General features: G+C 45.5%; 1 protein-coding gene across 1 annotated transcript; it reads right to left on the bottom strand.

The window, feature by feature from the left end:
- Positions 1-436: 436 nt before the first annotated feature.
- Positions 437-16965, bottom strand: ATP6AP1 (ATPase H+ transporting accessory protein 1). Its single transcript, XM_027838959.1, has 10 exons — positions 16756-16965; positions 16288-16414; positions 14383-14457; positions 13762-13955; positions 12870-12910; positions 12187-12272; positions 11029-11276; positions 2773-2820; positions 2463-2694; positions 437-1241 (listed from the first exon to the last, which is right to left on the bottom strand). The coding sequence occupies exons 1-10, from the start codon at positions 16920-16922 to the stop codon at positions 1032-1034; spliced, it is 1428 nt and encodes a 475-aa protein (XP_027694760.1). The 5' UTR covers positions 16923-16965; the 3' UTR covers positions 437-1031.
- Positions 16966-18330: the final 1365 nt, after the last annotated feature.

The following is an 18330-nucleotide window of genomic DNA, read 5'->3' as shown; positions in this document are numbered from 1 at the left end:
AGGCAAAAAATGGCCTCTTTTACCTAGTCAAAACAAAAAACAAAATCAACCTGGGAGGGGAAGGCCCTCAGGGTTTTTGGCCAAAATAGAAACAATTGCTATACTCACTCTGAGCCATCAGAGCCCAAACAATGACAAAGTGAGGCTTGGGCTGGGACCTATTATTAGCCAATTGATGAGAGCCAAAGTGATTTGGGTTTAAGGGTTTAGATTTAAAAAATCTAGCCCATAAACCTAAAGATATCTTGTTAGTTCTCAGTGATTAAAATTTATATTCCTTTGGGTAGAGTATCTGCAGATAAGGGTATGATACCCTATGTGGATAGAGGGAAAGCGGGGAGAACAACCCATAACCCACTGGTGAACTCCCCACCAATGCCTAGGCCAAATGATCTCTGTCCTCTTGAAACAAAACCACACTTAATACAAATAGCACTGCCATGGAGGCTTAGTTAAAATTTTATTTCAATTTCTTATCACATCCAACTTTAGCATCACCAAAAACTAAAAGACAAAACAATAGGCAAATAACAAGACAAATAAGCAAGTTTCAAGTCCACACCCCCTCCCCACCTTGAGTTCCCCTCCAACCACAGGTCATTTTGACTAATCCCCAGAATACATCTCACACGACAAAGCAGCTAGACCTGAGGGCAGGGATTTAGGGAGAATAAATAAGGGTAGGGAGCCAGCAGCAAGGAAAGAAAGTGGCCTCAGATAATCCTTCACTCTCTGTGTGCTGCCTCAAGGTTATCTCAGAGGCAGAGCTAAACGCTAGCCTCCAAGGTTTTCACCCCGGTATTTGTCAGACGCAGACACTGCTTTTTGTTACTGTGGAAAGGGTAGGGGAAGGGTAACAACAGACTCTGGGATAACTGGGGGTAGGAGCAAGAGGAAATAGGTATAGGGAGGCCTAGCTACCGAGGAAGCACAAATGAGTAGTAGCTTGGCAGCCCTTCCACGGGGAGGAGGCAAAGTCAATATATGACTGCCCCTCCAACCCTTCTGGCCTCCCTGTATGACTGAGGGGGTCACTCCATGAGGGGCACAGAGAGAGTGCTCCCCTTGTGGTCATCAAAGCGATCCATGGTCTTGAGATTGAGGATCATGTGCAGTCCGTAAGTGAAGGTGAAAAGCATGAAGAGAGAGGAGACCATGCCCATCCAGATGCCAGGGGAGAAGAAGCTGGCACAGTCACTGGCATAGGAGAAGTTTCCACCAGACAAGTTAAAGGCCTGAATCTTGAAGAGAAGAAAGAAAATTGAGACAAGAAATCAAACCACTGAGCATGGCCCAGGTCCATGGAATCCAAATGGAACTGTGTGTGTGGTGGGGGAGGTCCCCCTCTCCCCTCCCACTCACCAGAGCCAGGGTCCAGCAAGATATTTCTGGAGTAGGTGCTAGGAACACTAGCCTTTACATTTGTGACTAACATGGTGGGGACGGGAGGAAAGTGGATGGACCCAAGAACTGAAGAGGTTTTTATATCCCTGAGTATCTTAACCAGGCTATTTATGATGTTCCCAGCTTATGTAAAAGATGACATGCAGTCAGGAAGAAGGGTATGAATACTCCTTGCTCTCATAGCCAAATTCTGTGCCACTGTGGCCATCATTTACCCATCTCTCTCCTTTGAGGTTCTCCATGAAGATAAGCCACCCTACTCCACACCTCCCTCTTCTTTCCCAAGGAGTTCAGTCTTCCTCTTCACCCCAACCTCTGACCTCAACGTTCTACTTATATGATGTAGGACTCAAATTCCTCTTGGCTTCCTCTTCTTGTACCTTCTACCCCTTCCCTTTATCTATGCTTCATCTTCAACTCAATTTCCAGTCATTCTACTCCTCCCTGCTTTCTCACTGCATCACCATCTGCCTCTGCTCTAGTCTCACTTTTCCTCCCTCATTTATTCAGTTTAACTTTGGGTTCCTCTCTGTACTCAGATCTCTTGTGCCTTCCTTGTCCTATTCATGGCTTTCCAAATTCCAACCTTAGATTCATCCCACCCTTCCACCCCACCCCCTATCTGTTCTCTCTAATCCTAACAGTGCAGAGTTAACTTCAGTTTGCTATTCTCTAATTTCAATTGAGCTTTCACTACCAAAGAGCAATCCTTTTATTCTTCCTTAACTGACTCACTTCCACCACTCTTCCCACCTTCCATCCCTTAACAGAGGACCTCGTGCATCATTTTAAAGAGAAAATGGATGCCATCCATTGTGAGCTTCCTTACACTCCTTAATTCTACACCTCAAATCCCCTCATCACCCTCCCCAACTTCTCTCCCCTTGCCCCAGTCTGTGATGAAAAGGTGGCCATTCTCACTTTGGGCCCTTGATCCCTTCCCCTCTGGGGACTTTCCTCTTTAACTGGGAGTGTTTGCAATTCCTCCCTCGCCAGAATGTAACACGTACTCCCCATCTCCTGACTGGACCGCACCATCTGTGCTCCTTTCACCCTACCTGGAAATTTTGGAAAGTCACATGCCAGGTAGAGGAACCAGGAGAAGACATTAGGAGACCTTCCTTTGAATGTTCAGTGCTAACATACTGGCAGTGGAAGGAATAGATGCTAGGTGCTGTGACATGTGAAGAATTGAAGACAACAACTGAGTTGTTGGTGTGAATCTCTAGTCGATCCATGGTGAACCAGCTTCGGGCTGAAACGGGGTAGAAATGACTGCTCAGGATAAACCTGGGAGAGAAAGTCAGATGATCAGTGGAGACTGCCCAAAGCTTTCTTTCCCCCACCACCTCTGCCCTCAGCACTTACTTGATAGTCAGGAATGGGCCAAAGAGGTTGTCATATGTCAGCACAAGCCTGGGAAACAGAGGAAAGGAAGGGCTGGTCAACTTTACCATCCTTGGGTGTCAAAGAGCATCTCTAGCACACAGACTATTCCCAAAGCGATGCCACTGAGACTGAAGGTTTTGTATGGTTCTCAACTTCTAGGCAGGAATTCAGTCAAGCTCACTCACACAGCAAGCTGAGAATGGAGCTGGGGCTTGGACCCAGGCTTCAAAACTCCCAAGTCATAGTTCTAACTGCCACTAGCCCTACCATCTTGTTCAAAGAAAACTATGTGAAGATGGTGGTGAGTTACGGCCTAGAGGAGGAGCCCACATGCCCTAGAGACACCCCAACAAAGCTCTAAAAAAAGGGAACAATGATAAAGAAAACAAGCAAAAAGCTATAAGCTCCCTCCATCCAGGGTAGATTGAAAGCAAAGCATGTAAGCAGCATGGACCAAGAGTAGGAGATAGAGTCAGGGCACCATCTGGGAAGCAAAGCATCAGGGATCAAGCAGGAATCCTGCTACCAGTACAAACATCATCTTGACTGGGCCTGTCCAGTTCACAGCAAGGGACAAAGGCTATTCTGGGTTCAGAGAAGGAGCCAAGGCCCAAACCTAAGCTGTACCACAGAGAGACTGACAAAAGCCAAGAATTTCAGAAGGTGGGCCCCATCTTAGTTGTCCTACCTAGAACAAAGTAGGGTCTGCTCACAATATCTAAGAGAACTGAAGAGGGCAGAGTCTGACCCAACCACAAAAGCCCAATCCAGAAACTGAGGTAGAAGAAAATCCCAACAACAGTGAAGAAATACATACTGAGAGGTTTTCCAAGAAGTAAATCTACAAGAGTTAACTTCTAAAGCCCAAGCAGAGCCTCAGAAAAAAACGTCCTGGTCACAATAATAAGAGCACACATTTATATAGTACTTTAAGGTTGCAAAGTGCTTTACAAATATCTCATTGGGTGTTATAATTATCCCCATTTTACAGATAAGGAAATGGAGGCAGATGGAAGTGACTTGCCCTAGGCCACACAGCTAATATATATGTATGGGCAGATATGAACTCAGATCTTCTTGACTTTCAGTCCAACATTCACTCTGCCACCTGGTTGCCTAAGTAGCATCTATCTAAAACTCTATGTAAAGGAGAAATGCTGGTAGAAGCCTTTCCAATGAGACCAAGGCTAAGCTAGAGGTGTCCATTAACACTACTATTATCTAATATAATAACAGGAAAATTATCTAGAACCACAAGACAAGAAAAGGAAGTTGAGGGATTAAGCACAGGCAAAGAGAAAACAAAATGATCACTTTTTGCAGATGATATGATAGAACCCAAAAAAGTCAACTAAAAAGAAGCTAAAATAATAATTTCAGCAAAGCTGAAGAATAGAAATGAAATCCACATAAATCATCAGCATTTCTGTCAATTACCAACAAAATACTGCAGGAAGAAAGAAAAAGAGAAATTCCATTAAAAATAACTATGGAATACAGAAAATATTTGAATCTGCCTACCAAGTTTTGTACAAAACTACAAATATTTACAGAAATAACAACACACCCAACAAATGGAGAAAAATTCAGTGCCATGTATATTATCAAAAAGATTATTTTAAAAGAGCTACAAAAACAAGAAAAATGAATCTCTAGAGAAACAATGGAAAAAAGGGGGAAGGAAGTATCAGATCTCAAACTATGCTACAAAGCATCAATTATCAAAATTAACTTGAACTCTAAGGATAAGTATAATACACTAAGTACATAGTGTACAGAAGCAAATGAACACATTAACAGTGTTGGATGGACCCAAAGGCTCCAAGGACTCACGATTTGATAAGACCTGCTGGGAAAACAGTCAGCAATCTGGTAGAAACTAGAGTTAGAACAATGCCTCAAGTCACATGAAGATAAGCTTCAAATGGATACACAACAGACATAGGTTACAACTTGGAGGGACAAGAAAGCTACCTTTTGTAGATATTGACAGGGCAAGGCATCTGCTTTTATGACCAAACCAGGAGAGTTTAACCACAGGGTTAAACTGGACAATCCTGATCACATAAAAAAGATTTTGAATGACAAAATTAATGTAGCAAAAATTAAAAGGGAAAGTTAACTAGAGAAAAAGTCTTTACAGCATTTCTCTGATAGTTTTCACATCCAAATTCAAATTTACAAGAATAAAAGCCACTCTCTGATAGATATATATGAACAATTTTCTTCAAACATTTTTTTCAATGAACAAGAATTTATTTATTCTAATTCCCCCTCCCCCAGAAAAAAAAGCCCAACCCTTGTAACAAATATGCACAGTTCACCAAAAAAAATTCATATACTGTTCATATCCCTTAAGTCTCCATCTTCAGGAGGTGGGTAATATGCATAATCATTAGTTCCCCAGAATGCTAGTGGTCACTGCACTGATCAGAGTTCCTAAGGCTTTCAAAGTTGTTGGTTGTGACAATGTTGTCCTAAGGGCAAGTCATGTACATGTAGTTTCAAGTCTAACCCTTTCTCATCCATTGCATGAAGATAACAACCCAGGCATAATGACCTCACTGGGCTGTTTGTGAAATCCCTGAATGTCTGCATTAAAAAAGGGTCTTTGAGGCCGCCCGGGGCCAAGTCATCCATACCTAAGCAAGAAGCCACACTACAACACAGCTGAGAAATGGGCACAAGGCCTCTGCTTCCAGACCCCCTTAAGCTCTTCTTAGAGCCAACTAGCCTCCTCTCTGTGCTGCCCAAGTCACTCTTGGATGGTTAGTAACTGGCTGTCTTTACATCATTGAAAGAAACCTAAATTTGCCTCCCATCTCCCCATCGCTCCTGCTCCTCTGAGACCAAGCAGTAGAGGTCAAATCATCCTCCTCAATGTTAGTCTTCACATATTCTAAAACACTGGTCCTAGCCTCCCAAGTCCTTTCACTGCTGTCTTGTTTGGGCATATGCCAGCTTTCTCAAATGTGCCCAGAGCCGCCCAGTCTTCTGGATGGGCAAATAGGGGTGGGCCGGGCTGGTCACTCAAAGAGCAATGCCCTGCTTCGCTGAATGAAGTTTAGGATTGTAACAGCTTTCCTTGCTGCTGCAGTCCACTGAGCTGTTAAACCCACCACAAAGGCCTCCCTCCCAATTTCCCAGTGAAAAACAAAACAAAATAATGACCTACCATGGCTCATAGCCAAGATGGTTTCTTTACCAACACTCTGTATTTGTATGCTGTGAAATGATTAGAAGCCTCAGGAGGAAAAAGGAAATGAACTAGAAAATTAATGAAATCGAGGGCTTCCAAGTATTCCTGATGAAAAGACCAGTGCTGCAGAGAAATGTTGATGTTCAAACCCAGGAATTAAAAGAAAACTCAAATGGTAAATAAATGTATGAATGAACAAGGCAGCTGGCGGCACCACAGTGGACAGAGTGCCAGATCTAAATATAAGACCTTAGTTCAAATACATCCTCAGACACTGACTAGATGTGTGACTCTGGACAAGTCACTTCGAAGACCTCTGTCTGCCTCAGTTTCCCCATCTGTAAAAGTAGAGATAATAATAGCACCTCCCTCCCAGGGTTGTTGTGAAGATATTTGTAAAGTACTTGGTACGGTCCCTGACACGTAGTAAATGCTACATAAATGTTTATTATTGTTATTACATTCAAATATGAGATGAAAATGTGCATACCCTTTGACCCAGCAATAGCACTTCTTGGGCTATACCCCAAAGAGATCACACAAATGGGAAAAGGACCTACATGTACAAAAATATTCACAGCAGCTCTTTTTGTGGTGGCAAAGAATTGTAAATTGAGACGATGCCCATCAACTGGGGAATGGTTGAGCAAGTTGTAGTATATGAATGTGACGGAATACTATTGTGCTATAAGAAATGATGAACAGGCTGACTTCAGAAAAACCTGGAAAGACTTGTATGGTTTGATGCTGAGTGAAGTGAGCAGAACCAGGAGAGCATTGTGCACAGTAACAGCCACGTTGTGTGATGACTAATATTGATAAACTTAACCCTTCCTGGCAATACAAGGATCTAAGACATCTCCAGAGGCCTAGTGATGGAAAATGCTATCCACATCTAAAGAAAGAACTATGGAAGTTGAATTGCTATTTTTTTTTCTCTTCTGTTGAGTTTTGTTTCCTCTTTCTGATGGTTCCTCCTATTGGTTTTCATTTTTACTTACAACATCACTAATGTGAAAATATGTTTAATAGGAATGTAAATGTATAGACTATATCAGATTGTGCACCATCTTGGGGAGGGTGGTGGGGAGGAAGGAGGAGAAAAATTTTAAACTCAAAAGCATATGGAAGTGATTATTGATAAATTAAAATAAATTAATAAAAAAACCAAATATGAGGAGATGATACACGTGTCTCCTCTGAACCCTATCTATCATCATCAGGGGTTGGAGGAGGAGTCTAATTAGACGAAGCCTGGGAAAAGTTCTGTTAGGCCTTGATGAACTGAATGGAGGGGAAGAAGAATACACTGAAGAAGACAGAAAAGGAAAGGAAGGTTAGGGGAAAAGATCTCACATAATCGGGGTGGTGAGGACAGGCCGACAGTTTAACCTTATTCGTCTGAACTGGTTAGAGACAGAACTGGGTACACAAAGACATTTTACTAACAGGGAACAGAGGAGGCTCAGGGGAAGAAGGTGATGAGAGAATTAGAGAGGGGACAGTTTAAGGGAGGGATTAATCCTAAACAAAACAAACTCTATGGACTTTGGTAAATAATATGGTAAAGACAAATACCTTTGAAAGAATGAGGAATTCTAATCAGTGTAAAGCCCAACCAACCCTGATTCCAGAGGGCTCATGATGAAACATGAGTCATCTTCTGATAAAGGTGAAGGACTCAGGGTACAGAATGAGACAAGGGTTTTGTTGGACAAATTGCCAATGCAGGAAATTTGTTTCCATGTTTGTAACCAGTTTTGTTTTTCTTTATCTCTCAAGTCGGGGATGGGGGAGGTAGGGGAGGTAGTGGAAGTTGAAGTGGGAGGCTAAGAAAGTAAATTTTTGTTGAGTGAAAAAAGTAGCATTAAAAAAATGACTAGCAATCACTATGGGCCTGGCCAGCTTGACCTCAATTTGGAGAACTGTTTCCACATGAAGAGGTTGACCAAGAAAGGAGACAGTAGTAAACCCATGGCTTCAAATGCCTAAAGTTTAGGTAACAGACACTAAGAATTAGAGATCCTACCACAAGGGGACAAATTTGACCCCATAGGTATAATGGAAATTTGGTGGGATGAAGCCCATGTCTTGACCATTGCTCTGAATACCTTATTCAAAAGAAACAGAAGAGGAAAAAGAGGGGTTGGGGTTGGAGGGAGGATATTAAGAAGGAAATCCAGGAACCAGAAGAGAGGAAGAATGTTTGGTTAAAGTTCAAAGGAGGGAGAAAGAGTGATTTTTGTGGTTAGAATATAGTACTAACTCCTCGAACAAGAGAAAGAGAGAGAGCGAGAGAGATAAGCAGTTTGGAAAAGAGATCACAAGCCGAGCCCAGAGGCCCAACAGAACAGGGATGGAGGGCTCCCAGTTATCCAGCCATCTGCTGGAGCACAATCTCTGTCAAAGGCAGAGCAGTCCAAGATTTTCCTTAGCAGTAATTTCATCCTTCAGAAGGCAGAGAAACCAACAAGGGGAAACAAGGGATCTAATTCTATTTGCTGTGGGAAAAGTGATAAGAACCTGGGGGAGGGGGGGAGAGGGCCACTCCATTCTATAGTTTATGATGGACATGGAAAAGGCAACTGTGTATGGTCTGCCATGTAACCTAGACTTCAGGAAAGCTTATTTCAATGTGGGTGTCTGCCCAGTAGGGATGGGAGAGGCTCAGGAAGAAAATTTTGAAGACAAAAAAGGGTTAGGGTTTCCCAATGAAAAGGAAAAATGGCATTTGTCTGAAGAAACCGATATGGATGAACAGAGAACCCAACTTAGTTGGGTTAATTTAGAACTTAAGTCTTCAGGCCTCAGGAGAAGAACAGAAAACTCTGTCATGGTCCTATAAAAACAGCATCAGGAATGCTAAAGCTCAGGATGAATGGAAGCTGGTGAAAAAAAAAAAGGACTTGTTTTAGTTATATTGGGAGAAAAGGGAGGACTGAAGAAGGGATAGCACCTTTGCCTGGGGTGGATGGGGCGCTGAATTCTTTTTTGTTTTCACTGTAAAGGAGAATGACTTTACTCTGGAAGAGTAAGCAGAACAAAAATGGCTCATGGAGCTGGTGCCCAAGGACAACAGCATTTAATGGCCCCAGATGAATTCAATTCACTTGCTCTATAGGTCTTAAAAGAAATAGGTCTCATAGATAAAGTCCAAACATAAGATGGAAGAAGCCTGGAGAGACAGCAGTTGTTCTGAATCGTTTTTTTTTTTGGCAATTGGGGTTAAGTGACTTGCCCAGGGTCACATAGCTAGTAAGTATCAAGTGTTTGGTCTGAGACGCGATTTGAAGTCAGGTCCTCCTCACTTCAGGGCCGGTGCTCTATCCACTGTGCCCCCTAGCTGCCCCTGGCAGCAGTTGTTCTGAAAAGGACCTGGGACTGACTTCACAAAAACCTGGAAAGACTTGTGCGGTCTGATGTTGAGTGAAGTGAGCAGAACCAAGAGAATGTTGTACACAATAACAGCCATGTTGTGTGATGACTAGTAGTGATAAACTTAACCCTTCTCAGCAATACAAGGATCTAAGACATCTCTAGAGGCCTCGTGATGAAAAATGCTATCCACATCCAAAGAAAGAACTATGGAAGTTGAGTTGCTATATTTTTTCTCTTCTGTTGAGTTTTGTTTCCTCTTTCTGATGGTTTCTCCTATTGATTTTCATTTTTACTTACAACATCACTAATGTGAAAATATGTTTCATATGAATGTAAATGTATAGCCTATATCAGATTGTGCGCCATCTTGGGGAGGGTGGTGAGGAGGAAGGGGGAGAAAAATTTTAAACTCAAAAGCATATGGAAGTGATTATTGATAAATCAAAATAAATTAATTAAAAAAAAAAAGAAAGAAAAGGACCTGGGGGCTTTAGCAGACAGCAAGGTCATACATAACAAGCCAGCAGCACATGCTGTGGCAGCCCCAAAAGCAAATGTGATCCTTCGATGGCTGTATTGAGCCCAGGCTACCAGGAACAGGGAAGAGGTAATCCCACCATGTGGGGTCCTTATTGGACCTCATCTGGAATGCTGTGGTCAATTCTAGGCACCAATGTTCTTTCTTAACTTGGATTGGCTAGAGAGAGACCAGGAGGGCTACCAGGATATCACTTGAGTTGATGACATCTGAGGGTGGGTTGAAGGGCCCGAACATTGTAAGCTTGGAGTAGAGAGGACTCGGGGGAGACATAAGCAGCACTCAACTATCTGAAGGGCTGTTCTGTGAAGGAAGGACTAGATTTTTCTGCTAGGCCCTAGAAGGCAGAAGCAGGCCCAATGCGGGTGGAGGGGAGGGAAGAGAGGAAGAGAAGTTTCTAAGAGGTCAGTTTAGGCTTGGTTTCAGGAAAAACTTTCCAACAGTTATTAAAAAGTAGAATGGCTTGCCTTGACAGGTGCTACCTTCTCCTACTTGGAGGTCTTCAAGGGCCTAAATGCACATTACAGTGCAGACTCCTTCCTGCATAGAGTAGTCTTAGAACCTGGGATTTATTCCCTCTTCGTTATCTTGTCTGGGAGATAGATTTTCCCAACTTACAACTAGGTGTCTCCACAAAGAGAGACTGGCCAGTTCCTTACCTCACAGGTAACAGCCCAGGGAGGCAGCAGCACACTACCCCAGAGGCAGGGCTTTCTCCTCACCTGTCCCAGTGCTATCTAGGTGTAATAGCTATAGACATAGAAACAGTGCCCCGAGAGGCAGGAAGGTTCCCACTAACTGTGCCGCTACCCCTCTCACCCCCACCCCTAGATCAATTTCTGCTGTCAATGAGCTTGTATTAAATATCTGTTCAGTTGGTTCAGTGTCTAAGAAGGGTCAGGTCAATTAACACCAGAGCCAGGCCTAGAACCTGGGTCTCCAACTTCCAACTCAACCTTCTTTACCCCCCCTCCTACAGCTGCCCTCACCATCCTGGTACATATATTAAGTTCCACTTTACCCATGTTCAGTCACACCACAGGCCTCTTCTCATTTGCTTATGATGCTCTCCCCACACCAGCTCCCTCCCAGAGCTCTTTACCCTGACTAGCCCACTTACTGGGCAAAGGAGCTGTTCCAGCTGGAGCCAGTCAGGTTGAGTGTTGGGGCTCCAAAAGTGAGTGCAGTCAGGTCACGTGACTCACTGTTATAGGCCACTGTGAAGTTCTGGGCCCAGAAGAGGATTCGAGGCTCTGTATCATTGTAGCTGACTGGAGGCAGGAAAGGCAGTAAGGGTGGTAGAGGCTCATCCTCCGCAAGGAGGTGCCGCCCCAGACCCGCAGACACCAGCGACAAGTCCCGAACCACCTGAAAAAGATATGCCTTATCTGGGAAAGCCAACAAGAGCCAACAGCAGGCACCTGATGATCCACTCATTCCACCCCAGAAGCTCACCAGATCTACAACTCACTTTACTGTTGCAATGCCCACACCAAGTGCCTCCTCCTAACTGGTCCATTTTTGTGACCAGTGAGGCATCTCTGATCCCTCCTCTCTGGCCCCCACCAAATGCAGCTGACCCTACTCTTCCTAAACCCTTCTCCCATCCATCATTTGTCCCCACCTTTCTAAACCTTGAGATTGGGCCTAGGCCCTCTACAATGCCTGCAAATCACCTCCCAACTGGATTACTGCAAAAGCTTCCTCACTTGGGGCAACTAGGTGGCACAGTGGATAGAGTACTGGCCCTGGAGTCAGGAGGACCTGAGTTCAAATCTGGCCTCAGACACATAACACTAGCTGTGTGACTCTGGGTAAGTCACTTAACCCCAATTGCCTCACGAAGCAGGACGAAAAAAAAAAAAAGCTTACTCATTGGTCTCCTTGATTCTAGTCTCACTCCTAAGTCTTTACACAAACTACCAGATTAACCTTCCCAAGAGCAAAATTCTGATCTTGTCACCCTCAGCCCCATAAAACCTGCCAATGGCTCCCTACTGCTTACAGGATAAAGCCCTCTACAATCTAGTTTCAAACTGCCTGATTTTCCACCGCTCCCCTCCTTATACTTGAAGCTATAACCAAACTGGACTTATTCTTACATGATCCTGACAAAGTGAAATCCTGGAGGGAAGGGGCTCTGGTGTCGGACCCCTCCTAAATGCCAACACTTCTCCACACACTGGGTGGGGTAGCCAATAGATGTATTGGCTTACTTACACTTCTGGCCCAGCCTAGCCCTTTTCTCATCTCTACCAAAGTCGGTATGGCAGCTTACCCGGGAAGGCTGAACGGCAGTCAGTATGGCTGTGTAGGGTACACCTTCTGACTTGAGTGTGCTCAACACCTGCCCAATAATCTCATCTTTTTTTGGGGGGGGAGGGAGGGGAGAGAGAGAAAAAGATGGTTAGATCATGACAGTGGCTGTCCTCCTTACATTCTCTATCCCCTCAGACTTCCCAGGATCTTTAGGTCAGGGTTCTGAGGCACTTGCTGGGAGTGGATCATTTGCCAAGAGCCTTCTCCCACACTGACCAGATACCCGTGACAGACAGACCTTTGGAGTGCTGGGAGTGCTTCGCCACGATTTAAGCCATTGGAATTATGTTGGAGCACTTGGATGGGCATCTCACAGGTCCCTAGATTTTGAACTGAAGGGACTTAAGAGGACATTTAGTTCAGCTCCCTCATTCTTCAGAGCAAACCTAGGCCTAGATAAGAGGAGTCATTTGCCTAAAGCCACAAAGGCGAGTAGAGCAGGGGTTCAAAGCCAGGTCTTCAAGATTACCAACCCAGCCCTCTTTCTACCAGTCCACATTTTCCATTTCCAAATGCCAGTACTCTGCCACTGGCAGGTAGCCTGCAGGAAGACAGTGGGTGGTTCAGACTGCTTGGGGAAGTTGGAAGAGCTCCACCAAGCGGTGTGTGGAGGGCTGGAAGGGCTCTTCTACCTCAACTCACCGTTGCCTGTGAGTACTTCTTTGGGAGCCATCAAGCCAGAACTGTCAGAGACAAAAAATGAGACCTCCTTACTTGCCTGTCCCCACCCAGAGGAAGAGTCTGAACTGAAATGAAGTCTGGAGAGAGTGAGAAAGCTGAAGGTTCCTGGGGCAAGACAGCCTTTAGCTCTCAGCAACCAGAGACAAGTACATGGATATCCCCAGAAACTTCGTATGCTTCAGTCTTCCTTAAAGCCCACTAGCCTGGAATTCAAGGCCCTCTTTTCCACAAGCTGGTGCAGTCTCCCTTTCCAGTTTCACCATCTACTACTCCAACACTGGCAAGGCCATCACTGGTTCTATGCCAGGCTCAATCACTGCCTCCTGTTCTTCCCATATGGAAGACCCCATTTCTATCCCGAGAAATCCCTATCCACCTCACAAGGTTTCTTTGAGAAATATTCTATGATCCCTAAAGCCCTAGCTATAAAAATGTGAGTGAAAATGTAAATTTCAACTATCTTTTGAAACATACTTTATTCTGAGGGATGACTGGGGAAGAGAAGGCAAAGGGAGATATATTCATAAAAGAAGGATAAGGATATTCATAAGAAAGATCAATACAAGTTAGAGAACTTTTTCTTAAATCTCCTTCAAGATGAAGCTCAACTCTTCTGTGAGGACCTGCTCATGGCCCAGGGGAGAACAACTCCCTCCCAAGCACTGAATGGACTCCAAACAGCCCACTTGTCACTGGGCCCAGACTGTCAAGAGCAGTTGTCTTGACCCCAGAGAACGGGAGCCTGTCTTCCACTTTCCTGGCAGAGTTTTCAGCAAAGGCCTTGCTTATAAAAACTGGCCTGGGCTCTGTGGATAGCTCCTCGTGTCCCCAGAAAGGCCAGGCTGGCCAGTACCTGGTGGTATATGGCAGTCTCAGGAGAAGTAGAGCAGGGAGGGTGTCGTTGAGCTTCAGCTCCCTCAAGGTGGCCTGGTCTACATGGAGGGGACTAGCTCCCAACTTCTCCTTCAGGTAAGAGGTCAAAGTATTGGCTGCATACCAGTCCACTGAAGGCAGGATCAAGGAAGAAGGAGCCAATTCCAGAGCACTCTGAGGATTGAAAAGTCAGGCAAGAAAGGGACATACAACTCCCTTTCCCTCCTAAGTCAGTCACATACTTCTTCAATATCCCTTTAAAACCCTATCTTTTCCTCCCTCTCCCACTCTCTCCTTACCACTTGACTTCTCCAGCAGCTCTCTGTGGATTTCAAAGCATTCTATAATCTCTACCAGGACTTTCGAGGTTAGAGCATTTCCTGCCCAGCTCCTAGAGCCCTGTAGTCCAGGTTAAAAGGCCCCAACTCCAGACTCAACATTCCCAAATCCTACAGCCTTCCCTTTCCCCCAAATCCCAGTCAACCAGGAAGTCATTAACACTGGTTCTGGGGAGTGTCCTTGGCGGCTGGAAGATAAAGAATAAGCCCTTGACATAATGTGAACAAGGGAACCTAAGCAGAGGAAAGGGAAGGTGCCTTACCTCCAGGTTAGAGAAAGCACTATCTTGCTTGTTGCCAAATACACCACCATATGCAGTGAAATCCTCAATGCTTAACTAAAAGAGAGGCAGAAAAAGAAGCACCTTCAGACTTGAAGACAAGGCAACATTCTCCCAGAGTACAATGGGGTAGGGAACCTGAAGGGAGAACCTATCCAGTCTGCCACCTTCCCATGGGGGAAAAATGACAGGACCATTCATTGTTCTTGGTAGTCCTTCTTGAGAAGTTCAAACAGTGATCTAGTCACCAGATCAGGAAGAAATCAGCAGCTAGCTAAGCTGTGGCAACCATAAAGTATCATCTGGCAGAGCATGTGACCAGGCAAGAGGAAGCTGGGGGTAGGGGAAAGAGGAAGAAAACAGAACAGGAACAGGGCCTGAGCTACTCTGGAACTCCCCACTGCTATCTCCCCACTTTTGGGGAGGCATCTAAATGGCTCCAAGCTTGACTTAGAATGGAAAAATGTTATGAAGCCTACCTATCTCTGCTCCCTGGGAGTTCTTCTCTAGAGGTCTGAACGTGCTAGGGCCCGATTCCAACTATCTAGCATTTGGAGACAAATGCAGACCATAAAGAAACACTTCCTTTGAGAGTAGGATAAAAAGCCCTCCCAGTAAAAAGGTCCAACTGGAGAGGGGGCTGGTGTCACATTCACCTAATGCCAGGTACTGTACCAGCAATACAATTATAAGTCAATCAAGTCTCACCCGCAAGGAGCTCACATTATATTTACTAGGGAAAGACAACCTGCTCCATAGAAGCAAATACAGGGTAGCTGGATGTTGTTTGCAGTTGCCTGTAGATGTGCCCATCTTAACACTCCTCACGGCTTTTCATGACCTACCTCTAGCCTACTCTTCCAGGTTCATTACACATTTACTCTTCCCATCAAACATCATCCCATTCCACCCCCAATTACTAGAAGGGAGCTAGGGGTTTCCAAAAGGCAAAGGTGAGGCTGGAGAACATTCCAGCCATGGTAGACAACTTGTGCAAAGGAAGGTGTGGAATCAGGAACAGTAAGCCAGCTGGACTGAAACAGAGAAGAAGGGGAATAATGTTTAATAAGCCTGCAAAGGCAGGCTGGAACCAGGCAGGGAATGACTTTAAAAGCCAAGGCATTTTTAGAGGCAACAAGGTATGTGATCAGACCTGTGCTTTATGAACATCCATTCAATTTGGCAGTTGTGTGGAGGATGGCCTAGAGAAGGGAGAGTCTGCAGGCAGGATTAGGGCTCCAGGCACCAAACACATCCTGTCCAGCCTACTCCAGTTTTTCCAGTCAAGCCCAGAGGTGACTTTCCCGTGTTTGGTATACATACCCACCCATCTTCTCCATTCCCCCAATCTAGCTGAGAACATTAACCCCACTGTGACCAGAGGTGACCTTCACCAGCTTGCCTGGCTTGTGTTTGATATACAAACCTACCCATATTTCCCCTTCCCCAATGTAGATGAGAACATTAACAACAGATCTCTCCTGCTACCTCTAGATGGCTTTTATGTACTTCTCATATACTACTTTTACAATAGTTCTTTTTGTCCTTGTTCTAGGTAGGAAATCACCCTGCTCTTCCCCACTCTCTCCTTCACGGGCTAACTTCTCAGGTGGGTGATAGGACTCCTCTTTCTGCCTCACATCAGTGGTTAGGGAAGAGGAAGGGTCCAAATAAGTCAGAACAAAGAATCCTCCCCCAGTCATAAAGATGAGTTTGGAGGGTACCATGTGACACAAGGAGGTTGCTGTGGAAGGGGCAGGGCAACATTTGAACACAAAATGCCTGAAATTCAAAGATTCTGCCTCCTCAAAACTGCAGCAATCACCTGTCTAGCCTTCTTTCTCTCTACTCCTGAGAGTGGGGCAATAGGATAAGGGTCTTGCTTACTTTTTCCTGCAGGAACAGCAATACGTTTCGGGGTCCCTTCTCCAGGGCAGGGTCTAGGTAGGAGGAAAGTTGGATATCCGTAGTGATGTGACCTTCGTGGGCATTTTCAAGTGGAGCCCACAAATCACTGCCACAAGTAAAAAAGAACAAACTGTCATCAGAGGTTGGGGAGAGGGCACAGGCTTTGTGCCCCATGTCTGTAATTAGGAGTTGACAAGAGACCCCAATTTAAATAGAATCAAGAATCCCTTTCCCTGCAAAGTGTGTTCCTGCCTTGGGAAGAGATTTGGACAACAAACAAGAACCTCGAACCCTATCCAAAGCCCCCTCGGCTCTGGGGGCTGGCCTAGGAACCAAAGCCCGGGCTTCCTTCTGCTTTTCCGGGTCCACCAGGCCCCGGCCCCTTAACCTTGGCTCCCCCGACCCCGCCAGGCCCCGGCTTCCTTCCCCTTTCCCGACCCTGCTCACCGAGAGCTCGACCAGAGCACCAGTGGCACTTGATGTTCCGCAGCCGCCGGCGCGGCGGCTATTAGCAGCGCCAGTAGCAGAAGCAAAGGCGACGGCGACGCCAGAAGCCAAGCCGCCGACTTGCCAGACATTCTTTCAGGCGTAGCAGCCAGAGACACCTTCGCCATGACTGCAGAAAACCTTCGCAGGGTAGAGATGCTCAGGTGACTTCTGCCGCCTGCCACTCTGGGCCAACCCCGCCCCTGCCGTGCTCTCCCATTGGTCGGTTCCGCCCTCCTCCTCCTCTCCTCCTATGGACGCAGACCTTTCCTGACCTCCCCTCTCACTGACCCAGCGCTTCCCGTCAAGCTGCTCCCATTGGTTCAGTCCCACTCCGTGGCCCCACCCCACCTAGGGCCACAGTGCAGCAGCTGACGAGGAAGTACCCGCCTGTCCCAGAATCCCCCTTCACCAACAACTTTTATCGGATCTAGACCAGCAGGGAGAGCTCTTTAGCAGAGGTCTGAGAAAGGGAAACAAGAAATGAAGACGGAATTTCAATGAATCACGTGCTCCTGCTGCGCTTTCCCAGTGTCCTTTGCTGGATCATCTTCCGGGTCATGCTCACTAACTGTGGGTGTCTCACAGAAATGTACTCTGAAATGTCTTCTCTTCTATTGACTCATGCAGGTTATGTGTGTGCACATGGTTCTGCCTGGCTGTGACTCCCAGGAAAACAGGAATAGATACATGCCTAGCGTCTCCTCTCTCCCCTTCCCTTTTTCCAAGGGAAACTTTGATTCTTGCTCCGAAGGGAAGTAGATTTGGGGGGGGAGGAGGAAGGAGAGACAGGGACAGAGACTCACTTCCTTTAGCATGATATGTACCTGCTCCTTTAAATATTGTTATTCTAGAGGAAATAATTTTAAAGTTCAAACTGCACTTGTAATCACTATCCCCCTAATGGCGAAGGAGTGCCCCAGATGCAGTTCCACAATGAATACATATATACATAGCAGATAATCCCATTTATCTAAGTAGATTGCAAACCAGAAATCAGAGAAAGTATGCTTATGAGAATATATACGAGACAATACGCAGTGAATGATCTCTCCCTTTGGATGTGAGATAACTCAGCTCAACTGAGAGTCCCAAATCTCACCCAAGGGGAAATTCCCCAAAGCTTTCAGTGTAGCAGGCTAGAGATAAGGACATGATAGATTGCCAGCTTCTCCACATCAGCTCCTTCTCAGAGTGTTTCTCCCATTATGAACCTGAAGAGAAGTTGGAATCACTTCTCTCTTGAAGAGGGAAGCCAGAAGACCCTAGATCTCTCTTCTCTCTGGCTCTCACCAACTGTGCTCTCCTCTCACGGGGCCAAGGGACATTGCATAATAAATTTCTACCAAGGAGGAGAGAATCCCATACCAATGGACTTTGGAGCTCAGGTAACGTTGTTCTCTTGGGCCAAACTCTTTGAAGTCTTTGCAAAGATCAGCTGGGCAAGTCCAAAACCTGTAATGGTACAACATAAACACAAATGTGAGTGCTTTGAAACAACAAAGGTGATTTCCCTGGCATCCCAGATAACCAACC

This window comes from Vombatus ursinus, unplaced genomic scaffold, assembly GCF_900497805.2.
Source record: "Vombatus ursinus unplaced genomic scaffold, bare-nosed wombat genome assembly UNPS02014831.1, whole genome shotgun sequence".
Taxonomy (NCBI): domain Eukaryota; kingdom Metazoa; phylum Chordata; class Mammalia; order Diprotodontia; family Vombatidae; genus Vombatus; species Vombatus ursinus.
Note: the sequence above shows the minus strand (reverse complement) of the source record. Positions and strands in the feature narration are given on the sequence as shown.

Excerpts from the sequence above, each read along its gene's own strand:
- ATP6AP1 (XM_027838959.1), bottom strand. The coding sequence starts at position 16,922 with ATGGCGAAGGTGTCTCTGGCTGCTACGCCTGAAAGAATGTCTGGCAAG. Across the intron at positions 14,458-16,287 it reads TGCTGTTCCTGCAGGAAAAA|TTAAGCATTGAGGATTTCAC; the intron begins GTAAGCAAGACC and ends CCTCTCTTTTAG. Across the intron at positions 13,956-14,382 it reads GTGCTTTCTCTAACCTGGAG|AGTGCTCTGGAATTGGCTCC; the intron begins GTAAGGCACCTT and ends TTCAATCCTCAG.